This window comes from Mesoplodon bidens (assembly GCF_964165515.1).
Source record: "Mesoplodon bidens genome assembly, chromosome: 1".
Classification (NCBI taxonomy): domain Eukaryota; kingdom Metazoa; phylum Chordata; class Mammalia; order Artiodactyla; family Ziphiidae; genus Mesoplodon; species Mesoplodon bidens.
Genome location: NC_138176.1, coordinates 2843761 through 2856580, shown reverse-complemented (window position 1 = coordinate 2856580; position 12820 = coordinate 2843761). Strand labels below are relative to the sequence as shown.

At 43.6% G+C, this 12820-nt stretch overlaps 1 protein-coding gene across 2 annotated transcripts in view; it reads right to left on the bottom strand.

Moving 5' to 3' along the window:
* The window catches only part of LOC308621144 (uncharacterized protein C10orf143), a 42415-nt gene extending 34093 nt beyond the window's left edge, over positions 1 to 8322 (bottom strand). For both annotated transcript variants that reach the window (XM_081241348.1, XM_081241349.1), the window contains exon 1: positions 8190 to 8322. In XM_081241348.1, coding sequence (XP_081097474.1) covers positions 8190 to 8258 — 69 coding nt within the window. In that variant the 5' untranslated portion in view covers positions 8259 to 8322. The remainder of the gene's footprint in view (positions 1 to 8189) is intronic.
* Between the last annotated feature and the right edge of the window lie 4498 nt (positions 8323 to 12820).

The following is a 12820-nucleotide window of genomic DNA, read 5'->3' as shown; positions in this document are numbered from 1 at the left end:
ATGGATGTAATCAACAACAGATTAGACACTGCAGAAGAAAAGGTTAGTGAACTTGAAGGCACAGCAATAGAAACTACCTGAAAATAAAGAAAAGAGATTTTTAAAAATGAACAGAGCACCAGTGGTATGACCTCAAGAAGCTTAAATGATGTATAATTGGAGTCCCAGTAGGAGAGAAGAGAGGGGAAACAGAAAAAAATATTTGAAGATATAATGGCTGAAAATGTCCCAAGTTTAAGGAAAACTATAAACCCACAGATCCAAGAATTTCAATAACACCAAACACACAAAAACATGGAGACAATTATACCAAAGAACATCATGGGCAAATTGCTCGAAGTCACTGATAAAGAGAAAACTAAAAGCACCCAGAGACCAAAGATATTACATTCTGAGGAACAGAGATGGGATGATGGCAAATTTCTCATTAGAAACAAACCAATTAGGAAGACAGCACAGCAACATCCTTAAAGTACTGAAAGAAAAAACTACCAACTTAGAATTCCGTATGTGGTAGAAATATCTTTCAAAAATGAGGGTGAAATAAAGACATACAAAAGGTCAAAATTTTTATCACCAGTAGGTTTGTCCTATAAGAAATGTTAAAGGAATTCCTTCAGGAAGAAAACCAAAATATAAAATCAGATGGAAATACGAATCTACACAAAAGAATAAACTGCACCGGAAATGGTAACTCTGTGGGCAAACAGTAAGTTTTTGCTCTTGTTACTGAAACTTCTTTAAAAGATGACTGACTGTTTAAGCAGAAATAGTAATAATATAGTATGGTTTACAGCATATATCAAGGTAACCTGTAGGACAACAAGAGAACAAAAGCAGAGAGGAGAGGGATGGAAGTGTATATTGTAAGGTTCTTACATGTACAGTGGTATGGTACCATCTGATGACAGACTGTACAATTTGAAGATGCACATTCTAAATCATAAAGCAAAAAACAAAGTTGCAGTTAAGTCAATGAAGGAAATAACAAGAAATCATAAAAAATATCTTACTAAAGCAAAAAGAAGTAAATAAATAAAAAACAAAAAGCAAGATGATAGACTTTAATCTAATTGTATCAACAGTCACATTAAAAGTAAATAGACTAAATACTCTAATGAAAAGGCAGAGATTGTCAGACTGAATAACAAAAAACCCCAATTATAGACTGTCTACAAGAAACTCACTTTAATACAAAGATACAAATAGATTAAAAGTAAAAAGGTGAAATAAGATATACAATGCTAACACTAATCCAAAGAAAGCTAAGGTTGCTATACTAATATCAGACAAAATAGGTTTCAGAATGGAGAATGTTACCAGGGATATAAAAGGTGATTTCATAATGACAAAGGAGTCATTTAATCAAGACGACATACAACTCATAAATGTATATGCACATAAGAGTTTCACAGTACATGAAACAAAAAACTTATAGAAGTGCAAGGAGAAAAGACGAATCTACAATTATACTCAGAGGTCTCAATACCATCTCACAAAAACTGTTAGAACATTAAAAATATTATAGGACATGAAAAAAATTGTTAAGGATACAGAAGATATACACCAAAGTATCAACCAACTTGATTTAACTGACACTTATAGAACACTTCACTCAACAGCAGAATACACATTTTCCAAGACTAACCATATTTTGAGTCATAAAAGAAGTCATCTCATAGGAAAAACAGTATGGAGGTTCCTCAAAAAAATTAAAAATACCATATGATCTGGCAACCCTACTTCTGGACATTTATCAAAAAGAATTGAAATCAACATCTCAAAGAGATATTTAGCATGTCCATGTTCACTGCAGCACTATGCACAATGGCCAAGATGTAGAAACAACCTAAATGTCCATTTCAAATGAATGGATAGAGAAAATGTGGTATACTCAAACAATGAACACCATTCAGCCCTTAAAAAGAAGGAAATTTCGCAATATGCAACAACATGGAGGGGCACTGAGGACATTATGCTATGCAAAATAAGCAAGGTAACGAAAGACGAGTACTGCATGATTCCATTTATACGAGGTATCTAAAATAGTCAAATTCACAAAACGAAGACTGGAATGCTGACTACCAGGGGCTGTGGAGAGGAGGAAATGGAGAGTTATTCATCAGCAGAGACCTGCTGTACAACACTGTACCTACAGTCAACAATAACTGATTGTACACCTATGATTTGTCAGTTAAGAGGACAGATCTCATGTTAAGCATTCTTACTACAATTTTTAAATTAAATTAAATTTTAGAAAAAGAAAAAAGTGTCAGTAAACGTCAAAGGATTCAAGTCACACCAAGTGTGTTCTTGGACCACAGTGGAATTAAACTAGAAAGCAGTAACAAAGATCTCTAGAAAATCCCCAAATATTTGGATACTAAATAACACACTTCTAAATAACAAATGCATCAAAGAAAAAATCAACTGGAAAATTATAAAGCATTTTGAACTGAAAAAATAAAAAACAAAACATTACATGCACTAAAGAAGAAATGTATAGCGGTCAGTGCCTACGTTAGAAAACGTGAAAGGCCTCCACCCAGTGACCTCAGAATCCACCTTCAGTCACAAGAAACAAAAGAATGAGTGAACCCAACATGAGAAGAAAAAGGGAAATAAAGAAGATGAGAGTGAAAATTATTGACACAGTAAATAGAAAAGCAATAGAGAAAAATCAAGGAAACTTAGAAAGACATCGCATGTACATAGATCAGAGACTTAATATTGTTAAGATGGCAATATTCCTCAAATTAATCTATAGATTCAATACAATCCCTATCAGAATTCCAGCTGACTTCTTTGCAGAAATTGACAAGCTGATCCTAAAATTCCTATGGAAATTCAAGGAACCCAGAATAGCAAAAACGGTGTTGAAAAAGAACAAAGTTGGGGGACTCTCATTTCCAGGTTTCAAAACTTACTATAAAGCTACAGTAATCAAGACAGTATGGTACTGATATAAGGACAGACATACTGATCAATGGAACAGAACTGAGAATCCAGGAAAAGACCCTCACAGTTACCGTGGATTGGTTTTCAGCAAAGGTGCCAAGACAACTAAATGGGGGGAAAGAATAGTCTTTTCAACAAATGGTGCTTGGACAGCTTAATACCTACACACAAAAGAATGAAGATGTCACACCATATATAAAAATTAAATTGAAATGGAATGTAGATCTAAATGTAAAAGCTAAAACTCTGACTTTTAGGGGAAAAACTGGGGTATGAAATAGAGTAATTTTGAAAATCATGTATCCAATAAGGGACTGGTATTAAAATGTACAAAGAACTATTAGAACTTAATAATAAAAAGACAACAACCCAAGTGAAAAATGCACGAAGGATCTGAGAGACATTTCTCCAAAGATACACAAATGGCCAAAAAGCAGCACAAGAAAAGACGCTCAACATCATTAGTTATGGAGAAAATGCACACCAAAAAGAAGCACATGAAAAGATGCTCAACGTCATTAGTTATGGAGAAAACGCACACCAAAAAGAAGCACATGAAAAGATGCTCAACGTCATTAGTTATGGAGAAAATGCACACCAAAAAGAAGCACATGAAAAGATGCTCAACATCATTAGTTATGGAGAAAATGCACACCAAAAAGAAGCACAGGAAAAGATGCTCAACATCATTAGTTATGGAGAAAATGCACACCAAAAAGAAGCACAGGAAAAGATGCTCAACATCATTAGTTATGGAGAAAATGCACACCAAAAAGCAGCACAGGAAAAGATGCTCAACATCATTAGTTATGGAGAAAATGCACACCAAAAAGAAGCACATGAAAAGATGCTCAACATCATTAGTTATGGAGAAAATGCACACCAAAAAGAAGCACAGGAAAAGATGCTCAACATCATTAGTTATGGAGAAAATGCACACCAAAAAGAAGCACAGGAAAAGATGCTCAACATCATTAGTTATGGAGAAAATGCACACCAAAAAGCAGCACAGGAAAAGATGCTCAACATCATTAGTTATGGAGGAAATGCACACCAAAAAGAAGCACATGAAAAGATGCTCAACATCATTAGTTATGGAGAAAATGCACACCAAAAAGAAGCACAGGAAAAGATGCTCAACATCATTAGTTATGGAGAAAATGCACACCAAAAAGCAGCACAGGAAAAGATGCTCAACATCATTAGTTATGGAGAAAATGCACACCAAAAAGCAGCACAGGAAAAGATGCTCAACATCATTAGTTATGGAGAAAATGCACACCAAAAAGAAGCACAGGAAAAGATGCTCAACATCATTAGTTATGGAGAAAATGCACACCAAAAAGCAGCACAGGAAAAGATGCTCAACATCATTAGTTATGGAGAAAATGCACACCAAAAAGCAGCACAGGAAAAGATGCTCAACATCATTAGTTATGGAGAAAATGCACACCAAAAAGCAGCACAGGAAAAGATGCTCAACATCATTAGTTATGGAGAAAATGCACACCAAAAAGAAGCACAGGAAAAGATGCTCAACATCATTAGTTATGGAGAAAATGCACACCAAAAAGCAGCACAGGAAAAGATGCTCAACATCATTAGTTATGGAGAAAATGCACACCAAAAAGAAGCACAGGAAAAGATGCTCAACATCATTAGTTATGGAGAAAATGCACACCAAAAAGCAGCACAGGAAAAGATGCTCAACATCATTAGTTATGGAGAAAATGCACACCAAAACTAAAAAGAGGCATTACTTCACATCCACTTAGAATGGTTACAATTTAGAAAGCAGATCAAGTGTTGGTGATGATGCAGAGAAACTGAAACCCTCATACACTGCCGGTGGGAATGTAAAATGCGGCAGCCACTTTGGAAAACAATTTAGCAGTTCCTCAAATGGTTAGAGATTTACCATATGACCCAGAAATTCCACCACTAGGTATATACCCAAGAGAAATGAAAATATGTCTATACAAAAACTTGAACATGTTCATAAAAGCATTATTTATGGGCTTCCCTGGTGGCGCAGTGGTTGGGAGTCCGCCTGCCAATGCAGGGGACACGGGTTCGTGCCCCGGTCCGGGAAGATCCCACATGCCGCAGAGCGGCTGGGCCCGTGAGCCATGGCCACTGAGCCTGTGAGTCCGGAGCCTGTGCTCCGCAACGGGAGAGGCCACAACAGTGAGAGGCCCGCATACCGCAAAAAAAAAAAAAAAAAAAAAAAAAGCATTATTTATAATAGCCAAAAAGCCAAATTGTACACTTTAAATACTTGTAGTTTGTTATACCCCAATAATATTGTTAAAAAATAAAAAGAAAAAAAATGATAGGCAAAAAACCCTGTAATAGCCAATGAATTAATGTAGCCTTCTATTTTATTTCTAAAGGACATTGACAAAGAATGGAAAGAAATTACAACATAGGAAATGGCCACTTATCCCTAGGAATCAAAAGCTGGGAAAAGGGATCTTGGATCAACTCAGATGAAACCAGAAAGAAGTATCAATTCAACGTGAGCCCAGGCATCTCAGGAATGCTCTGCCTAGAGAACTTGCTCTTTACAGAGCTTTTATGGAAGGAGAGTCTTCAGGTAGATGAAAGGCTGAGTAGACATGAATCTTCAGGTGTTCTACGCAGAAACTTCTATTCTTAAAGGAATGGTGAGTGTCGTGGGCAGGGACTGAAAGGAGCCAGGCACTGGATGCCCTGAGTCACGGGGTCAACCTAAGCAAGGACCTCACGTCTCTTCTTCCAGAGCCTAGAACAGTTCCTGATACACAACAGATGCGCAAAAAACGGCTACCCGATGGAAACGATAAACACTACTGATATTTAACTGCTACAGGTGTTACCACATTAGCCAACCTTACCATGATTAGGACACTAACAAGATCACAGGAGAGGCACCTGACTCTGGTTCACGAGACTCACTCATTCCAGAGATGGGTCCTGGCGGCTGTAGCTCCTAACTCCACGGCTGGTTTTAATGCACAGGGTGTAGGGCCACTAGGCAGTCACAGAGGTAGGAAAGGAGCTGCACTTCCTGAGCGACAAAATTCTGAAGGGGGGTGTGTGTATGAGAGAGAATGGAAAACTTGGGACAAGAGCTTGGCTACTTAACTGAACTCAATCTGGATTATTAGATCAAAGACTAGGACACAATACAACATAAACAAGAACTTTATCAAATTAGGAGGCAATATACACCACAGCAATAAGATATACCACCTCATCCTTCTTTGGTCACAATCAGGAAGTGCTGTAGCCTCAACCTGGGCACTTAATTTCAGCAATTCCAATCTGAAAGATCACTCAAGGTCTCTTCCATTAAGCCTTTCCTGTTCTCCCTGATCAATAGTGACCTCCGGCTCCTCATCCCTGACAGCCCATGGCATCACACTTTTCATCATTTTATGGCCAATTTAGGACTTCGTTTTGAAGTCCCATGTTTTAGTCCCACAAGCCCCCCGTGGGAAGCTGTACAGCCCCAGCGGTTAAGAACACAGGCTCTGGAGGCAGACAGTGGGGGTTAAGACCTACTGCCACCACTTGCTAGCTGTGTACCCTTAGGCCAGTTGATTAACCTCTCTGTACCCGAGTTTCCTCATTGGTAATACAGGTATAATAACGGATTGTTGTGAAACTGATAACCTACATGGTAGCCACTCAAGGACTGGCAGCATCTGCCACATCTCTGCTAAACGTCGCTAAGACATACAGCTCAGTGTGGCCTAACAGGAATTCCTCATTTTCTCCTGCAGTCACACGTCAATCTTTCCTCAATGACTGCACCACTGCGTATCTGGGTGCTCAAGTCACAACCCTGGGAATCACCTGGACTCCTCCCTTTACATTTCCTTCCACATCCACTCCACCAGCAAGACCTGACAGTTCTTCCTCCAAAATGCACCGCCAAGTCTGTGTACTGTCACCATCTCACTCCCCTCTGTCTGAACCTCTGTTGCCTCTCACGATCTATTTATTCCCGGCCTCCCCTCTGACCACTATCCCTTTCATTTCCCACAAAGCTGCTCTGTGGAAAGAGTTAGCTCTTTAAATGTCGGTACGATCGTGTCACTCTACTATTTACTTCCCACTGTCTGGAGGACAACACCCAGGGAGTGGTGAAGCCACGGACAAAAGGAAACTGGGTCCTTGGATGTCTTTGATCTGGGTACCACCAGTCCCATACTTATATTTAGCGGCTCTGTGTTCCATGGCCCTGGGCTCACCTCCATACTGCAATGTACGGCTGTAATGTACGGGAGAATCAAACGTCCATCCGGTTTGAGCCAATGTGGTTTGAAGTCCCTCTGTTACAGAAGTTTAACCTATGCCCTGTAATATGGCACAAGGGAGTGGGGCGCCACTGTGACAGAACATAAGTGATACTGGCTCGTGGTCAGGCAGTGGGTGGTGAGGAAACATGCTGCAGAGCAGAAAGCTCGTCACTCCTGCTATGCTGTGCAAAACATTTGAGAAAAACGTTGCCTACATCAACTCAGAAGGCACACCCCGTGCTTAGGGAGCCCGTAGGTCCAGAAGCAGCAGACAAACAATTAAGAAGCTCGGTACGGTGGCAGATCCTTGCTGCTCTTAGAAGGAACTAAACGAGATGAAGTGAGAAACAGCAATTCGAAGGCAGAGGTGTTAGACAAGAGTGCAGCTCAAAGGACCTGCCCTCCTGCTCCAATCCCACAGGACTTCTTTCAGTTCCCTAAAAGCCCACGCGCTTCCTACCCACACTGTTTCCCCTTCAAGCCTCACACAGACCGGATTACCCACCCACCCCAGCCTGATCAGGCCCTGCCCCCCTTACTGATCACCTCTTACCCTGCTCTCACAGCAAAGGACTGGCGTGTCTACTCACCTGGCACCCATACCACACCCAGCCCACCGCCTGCACGTGGAGGCGTGACTTAGGAACAGCGGCGTGCAGAACGCAGGACACCCCCCTGACCTAGACATCTAGACCCTGCAGGGAGCCCCGCGCACATCTGAGGGACCCTACGTCTCCAGTGCTCCGGAGCGCCCGGGTTCGCATCTCTGCGCAGGCGCGGTCTGAGGGGCGGCCCCGCCCACTACGCTCCGCCCCAGCAGGTGCGCGTGCCCCGCTCCCGCCGGGCCTCCGCCCAGGCAGAGAGCAAGAAGACACGAGGCCCAGTGGGGGCCTGCCGAGAGCCGCCGCCTTCCCGTTCCTAAGGCCCAGGCCCCGGGGGACTCACCGCGTCCCCCGGAACCTGCAGCTCCTCTGGCCTCCGCCGTCGCCACCGGCCCAGCGCCAGGGGGTCCATGCGGGCCCAAGCCCGAGGCCGCCCAGCCTCTCATTCCCACAGGGTACAAGGTGCCGCCCCCGGCCACGCCGCCGCGACCACGCCCTCTTCGCCCACGTGCCCCGAGGGAGCCAATGAGGGGCTGGGGGCGGGGTGCCACAAGGAACCCTTGAGACCCGGCGGGCCCAGGCGACAGGCCGGAGTAGGGGAGGCCAGAGCCTTGAGGAGAGGAGGGGACGTTTGCCTCAGGTCATTGATTCGGGAAGAGGGCTGGCCGTCGCTTCTCCGATCACTGAGTCGGCCGTGGGGCTCCAAAGAACCTACTCTTAGGGTTTCGTCACGATTAGACTACAGACCCTGGACCGCCTGGAGGAGCGCCCGCCTCCTTTCTTGTGATTGGTCTCCGAGCCCAGTCTGCGGCCGTCTTCCTGTGGCTGGTTGGCTGATAGAAGGCGCAGCGGGCCTTATCAGCACGGGAGAAGCTCTGGCGTCTCTGGGAGATGTAGTCCCGGGGATGCAGCTTCAACTTCCGGGCGGGAGCGGGCCCCGGGCTGCTGCGCGGCCTCACAGTGGCCTCCTGCCGGGTTTGCTCGGTGCACGGTAGCTTCTCGTCTGGAGGCCCCGGGAGCACCCGCTTCTCTGAGGCTGCAGGTCTGAGCTGCCGGGGCCTTTGGGCTGTGCGGAAGGGGAAACCGAGGCCTTGCTGTCCGCGCCGTCGTGGGGTGGGATTCCCTCTGTGAGCAGTCCCCAAACCGTGGGCATCGCACCCCCGACCCAGCGCTGTGCGGAGCTGCACTGCCCTCATCTCAGGGAGCCGAGGGTCAGGCTCGGAGCGTGCTCAGGCTCGGCCGGCCCCCGCACCGCACTGCGGAGCCCCACCGGCTTCTGCACCAAAGCGCCGAGCCCGAGATCCTTTCTGGTTAACTAAAATTGGTATAAGCCAGTCCTTTGACAGTAAATGGCTAGTGGGTCTGTTAGGGGCATGGCTGGCTCTGGGACAGATGTTCCTTACTGTTTAAAAAAGGGGCTGGATGGTTGGGGGCTTAGCTCTTTCCTGCTGTTGTTGCCAGTGGAAGCTCCCTGGAGCTGCTGCAGCCTTCTTATCACCATGAGGGCAGCTGGTTGGAAACTTAGTGAAAAGTAGGAAGGCATCAGGCTCTAACAATGTGAGCTTCTGAGCCAACCCCAAACCAGCTGACTACCAATCTCCAGACATCTTGTCTTGTCTCTGTTATTTGAGTCACTGTAAATTTACCATTTTGCTGCAGTTGGAGACATCTTTTGTCACAAAGACTTGTCCTTACCCGTTGTGGTGAAAAGCATGAATCCCTACTCAGTTGGGCTACTTTCTGCAGGATATTCAGCAAATTAAGTAGCTAATTATGTCAGCTTTCTCATTTATAAAAGATGATAACTCTTCTGGTATTGGGAGGATTAAATATAAAGTGCTTAGAACAATGCCTGACACAAACTAAGTACTCAATCCTACTACTAGTACTTCTAGGACTACTAGTTAATCCTGTATCAAAACCCCTTGGGACCTTCCAGTTACAAGGTGATTAAGTTCTGGGCATGTAATATACAGCATGGTGATTATAGTTAGCAATCCTGTTTTCTTTATATATTTGAAAGCTGATCAGAGTAGGTTTTAAAAGTTCTCACACAACACACACACACACACACACACACACACACACACACACACACAATGTAACTATGTGAGGTGATGGATGTGTTAACTTACCTGATTGTAGTAATCATTTTGCAGTATATACATATATCAAGATCATTACATTGTACACAGTAAACTTACATGACAAATGTCAGTTATAGCTCAATAAAGATGTGGGTGGGGGACCTTGGGGCCAGATGTTTTGGAATTCAGAATTTTTTGGATTCTGTGTTAAAGGGCAGTATGCATACTGCATGAAACACCTTCAGCGGGGTCTGGAACAGCATATAATCAAAGACAATATTTCTGAGCAAAAATGCGTGAATATTCACAAATAACCCGAAGTGGGATATATAAAGGCTATAGTCTTATGTTAGTTCCAATGAGTTTGCTCCAAACTTAGGGTGAAACTTCTAAGTTTTAGAACTTTTTGCATTTCAGAATTGAAAATAAAGTACTACTGTGGACCTGTATTACTACCTCTACTTTAAAAACTTTGCATGTATGTGTCTTGCAGTTGAGATTAAATGACCTGCTTTGTCGTCCAGTTTCAATTTCACTGTTCTTTGCACCTAGGGCTGCTTTTTCAGATGCTTGAGCCAACCATTGGGTAATGGGGGTACAAACGCTTAGTCCCTGAAGTAGTGACAGATGGTCTCCTTGACCAAACTCTATTCAGGTTCCTCTGAAATCTCTTATCAACTAGGCTCTGACCTTTGGGCTCCCGTGTTCATCCCTGCATTTTCCAGTTTCAGCAAGAACCTTGCTAAGGCAACTTAGCCAGAAGCCCCCAGCCTTGGTGTCTGATTGGGCTCCTCATCCTCCAGCATCCCCCAGGGGTTGTCTGGTCATGGTCGCCTGCTTTCAGCAAGAATGCTGCTAGGTTAGTTTAGCTAGAATCTCCCCTTACCCCTGATGTTTCCTCGTAGAAATTTTCCATCCACTGACCCCACTCCCCCACCCCACCATGCTCCTTGGCTATAAATTACCACTTTCCCTTGTATTTAGATTTGAGCCCAATCTCTCTCCACTCCTGCAAAAGCCCATTTCAGTAGAGTCCCTATACTTGTCACAGTGGTCCCCCTGCATAAAGTCTGCCTTATCATTCTTTAACAAGTGTCATGATTACTTTTTTCTTTAATACAATTGGTATATTTAGAAGGATGCAGTTTAGCTTATCACACTATTTACCAAACATCAGTCATTTGGGTACCAACCAAAAGATGTATACTAAACCTCTCCTATTAGTTACCTAGTATATTTAAATTCTTAACATCTTAAAATTTAAGACTTAAAAATAATACAAAATATAAAGTGATAATTTAAAGGACTTGTTATTCTAATATGTTACATACATTACAAGAAAGCAGGAGAAAGCTTCATGACATTGGATTCTTGCATATGATGCCAAAAACACAGTCAACAAAAGAAAAATTAGATAAACTGAACTGTATAAAAATGTAAAACCTTTGTGCATCAAAGGACACTACTAACACAGTGAAAGGCAACCCAAGAAATGGAGTAAATATCTGCAAAATTATATATCTGATAAGGAGTTAACGTCCAAACACATAACACCTACAGGGGCTTCCCTGGTGGCACAGTGGTTGAGAAACTGCCTGCCAATGCAGGGGACACGGGTTTGATCCCTGGTCTAGGAAGATCCCACATGCCACGGAGCAACTAAGCCCGTGCACCACAACTACTGACACCCACGCGCCTAGAGCTTGTGCTCTGCAACAAAAGAAGCCACCGCAATGAGAAGCCCACACACTGCAACGAAGAGTACCCCCCGCTCGCCACAGCTAGAGAAAGCCCGTGTGCAGCAACGAAGACCCAGCACAGCCAAAAATAGATAAATAAAATTTTAAATAAAAATTTTTTAAAAAGAACACCTACAGGGCTTCCCTGGTGGCGCAGGGGTTGAGAGTCCGCCTGCCGATGCAGGGGACACGGGTTTGTGCCCCGGTCCGGGAGGATCCCACATTCTGCAGAGCGGCTGGGCCCGTGAGCCATGGCCGCTGAGCCTGCACGTCCGGAGCCTGTGCTCCGCAACGGGAGAGGCCACAGCAGTGAGAGGCCCGTGTACTGCAAAAAAAAAAAAAAAACACCTACAACTCAACAACAAAAAACAAGCAACTTGTTTAAAAAACAAAGGACTGGAATAGACGTTTCTCCAAAGATGACATACAAATGGCCATGAAAAGATGCCCAACATCACTAATCATTAGGGAAATGCAAATCAGAACAAAATGAGAGAGACTTCTCTGGTGGTGCAGTGGTTAAGAATCTGCCTGCCAATTCAGGAGACACAGGTTCAAGCCCTGGTCTGGGAAGATCCCACATGCTGCAGAGCAACTAAGCCCGCAAGCCACAACTACTGAAGCCTGCGTGCCTAGAGCCTGTGCTCTGCAACAAGAGAAAGCAACGAGAGAAGCCATCGAAATGAGAAGCCTGTGCACCGCAACGAAGAGTAGCCCCTGCTCACTGCAACTAGAGAAAGCCTGTGTGCAGCAACAAAGACCCAATGCAGCCAAAACTAAAAATAAACAAATTAATTAATTTTAAAAAATTCTTTAAAAACCAAATGAAATGCCTCTTCATATCCATTAGGACAGTGGTCCCCAACTTTTTTGGCACCAGGGACCAGTTTCGTGGGAGACAATTTTTCCATGGACCAGGGAGGTGGGGGATGGTTTGGGGATGATTCAAGCACATTACATTTATTGTGCACTTTATTTCTATTATTATTACATTGTAATATATAATGAAATAATTGTACAACTCACCATAATGCAGAGTCACTGGGAACCCTTAGTTTGTTGTCCTGCAATTAGATGGTCCCATCTGGGGGTGATGGGAGACAGTGACACCAGAAGTGTGTTGGTTATATCCAGTCTACTCCGTAAGA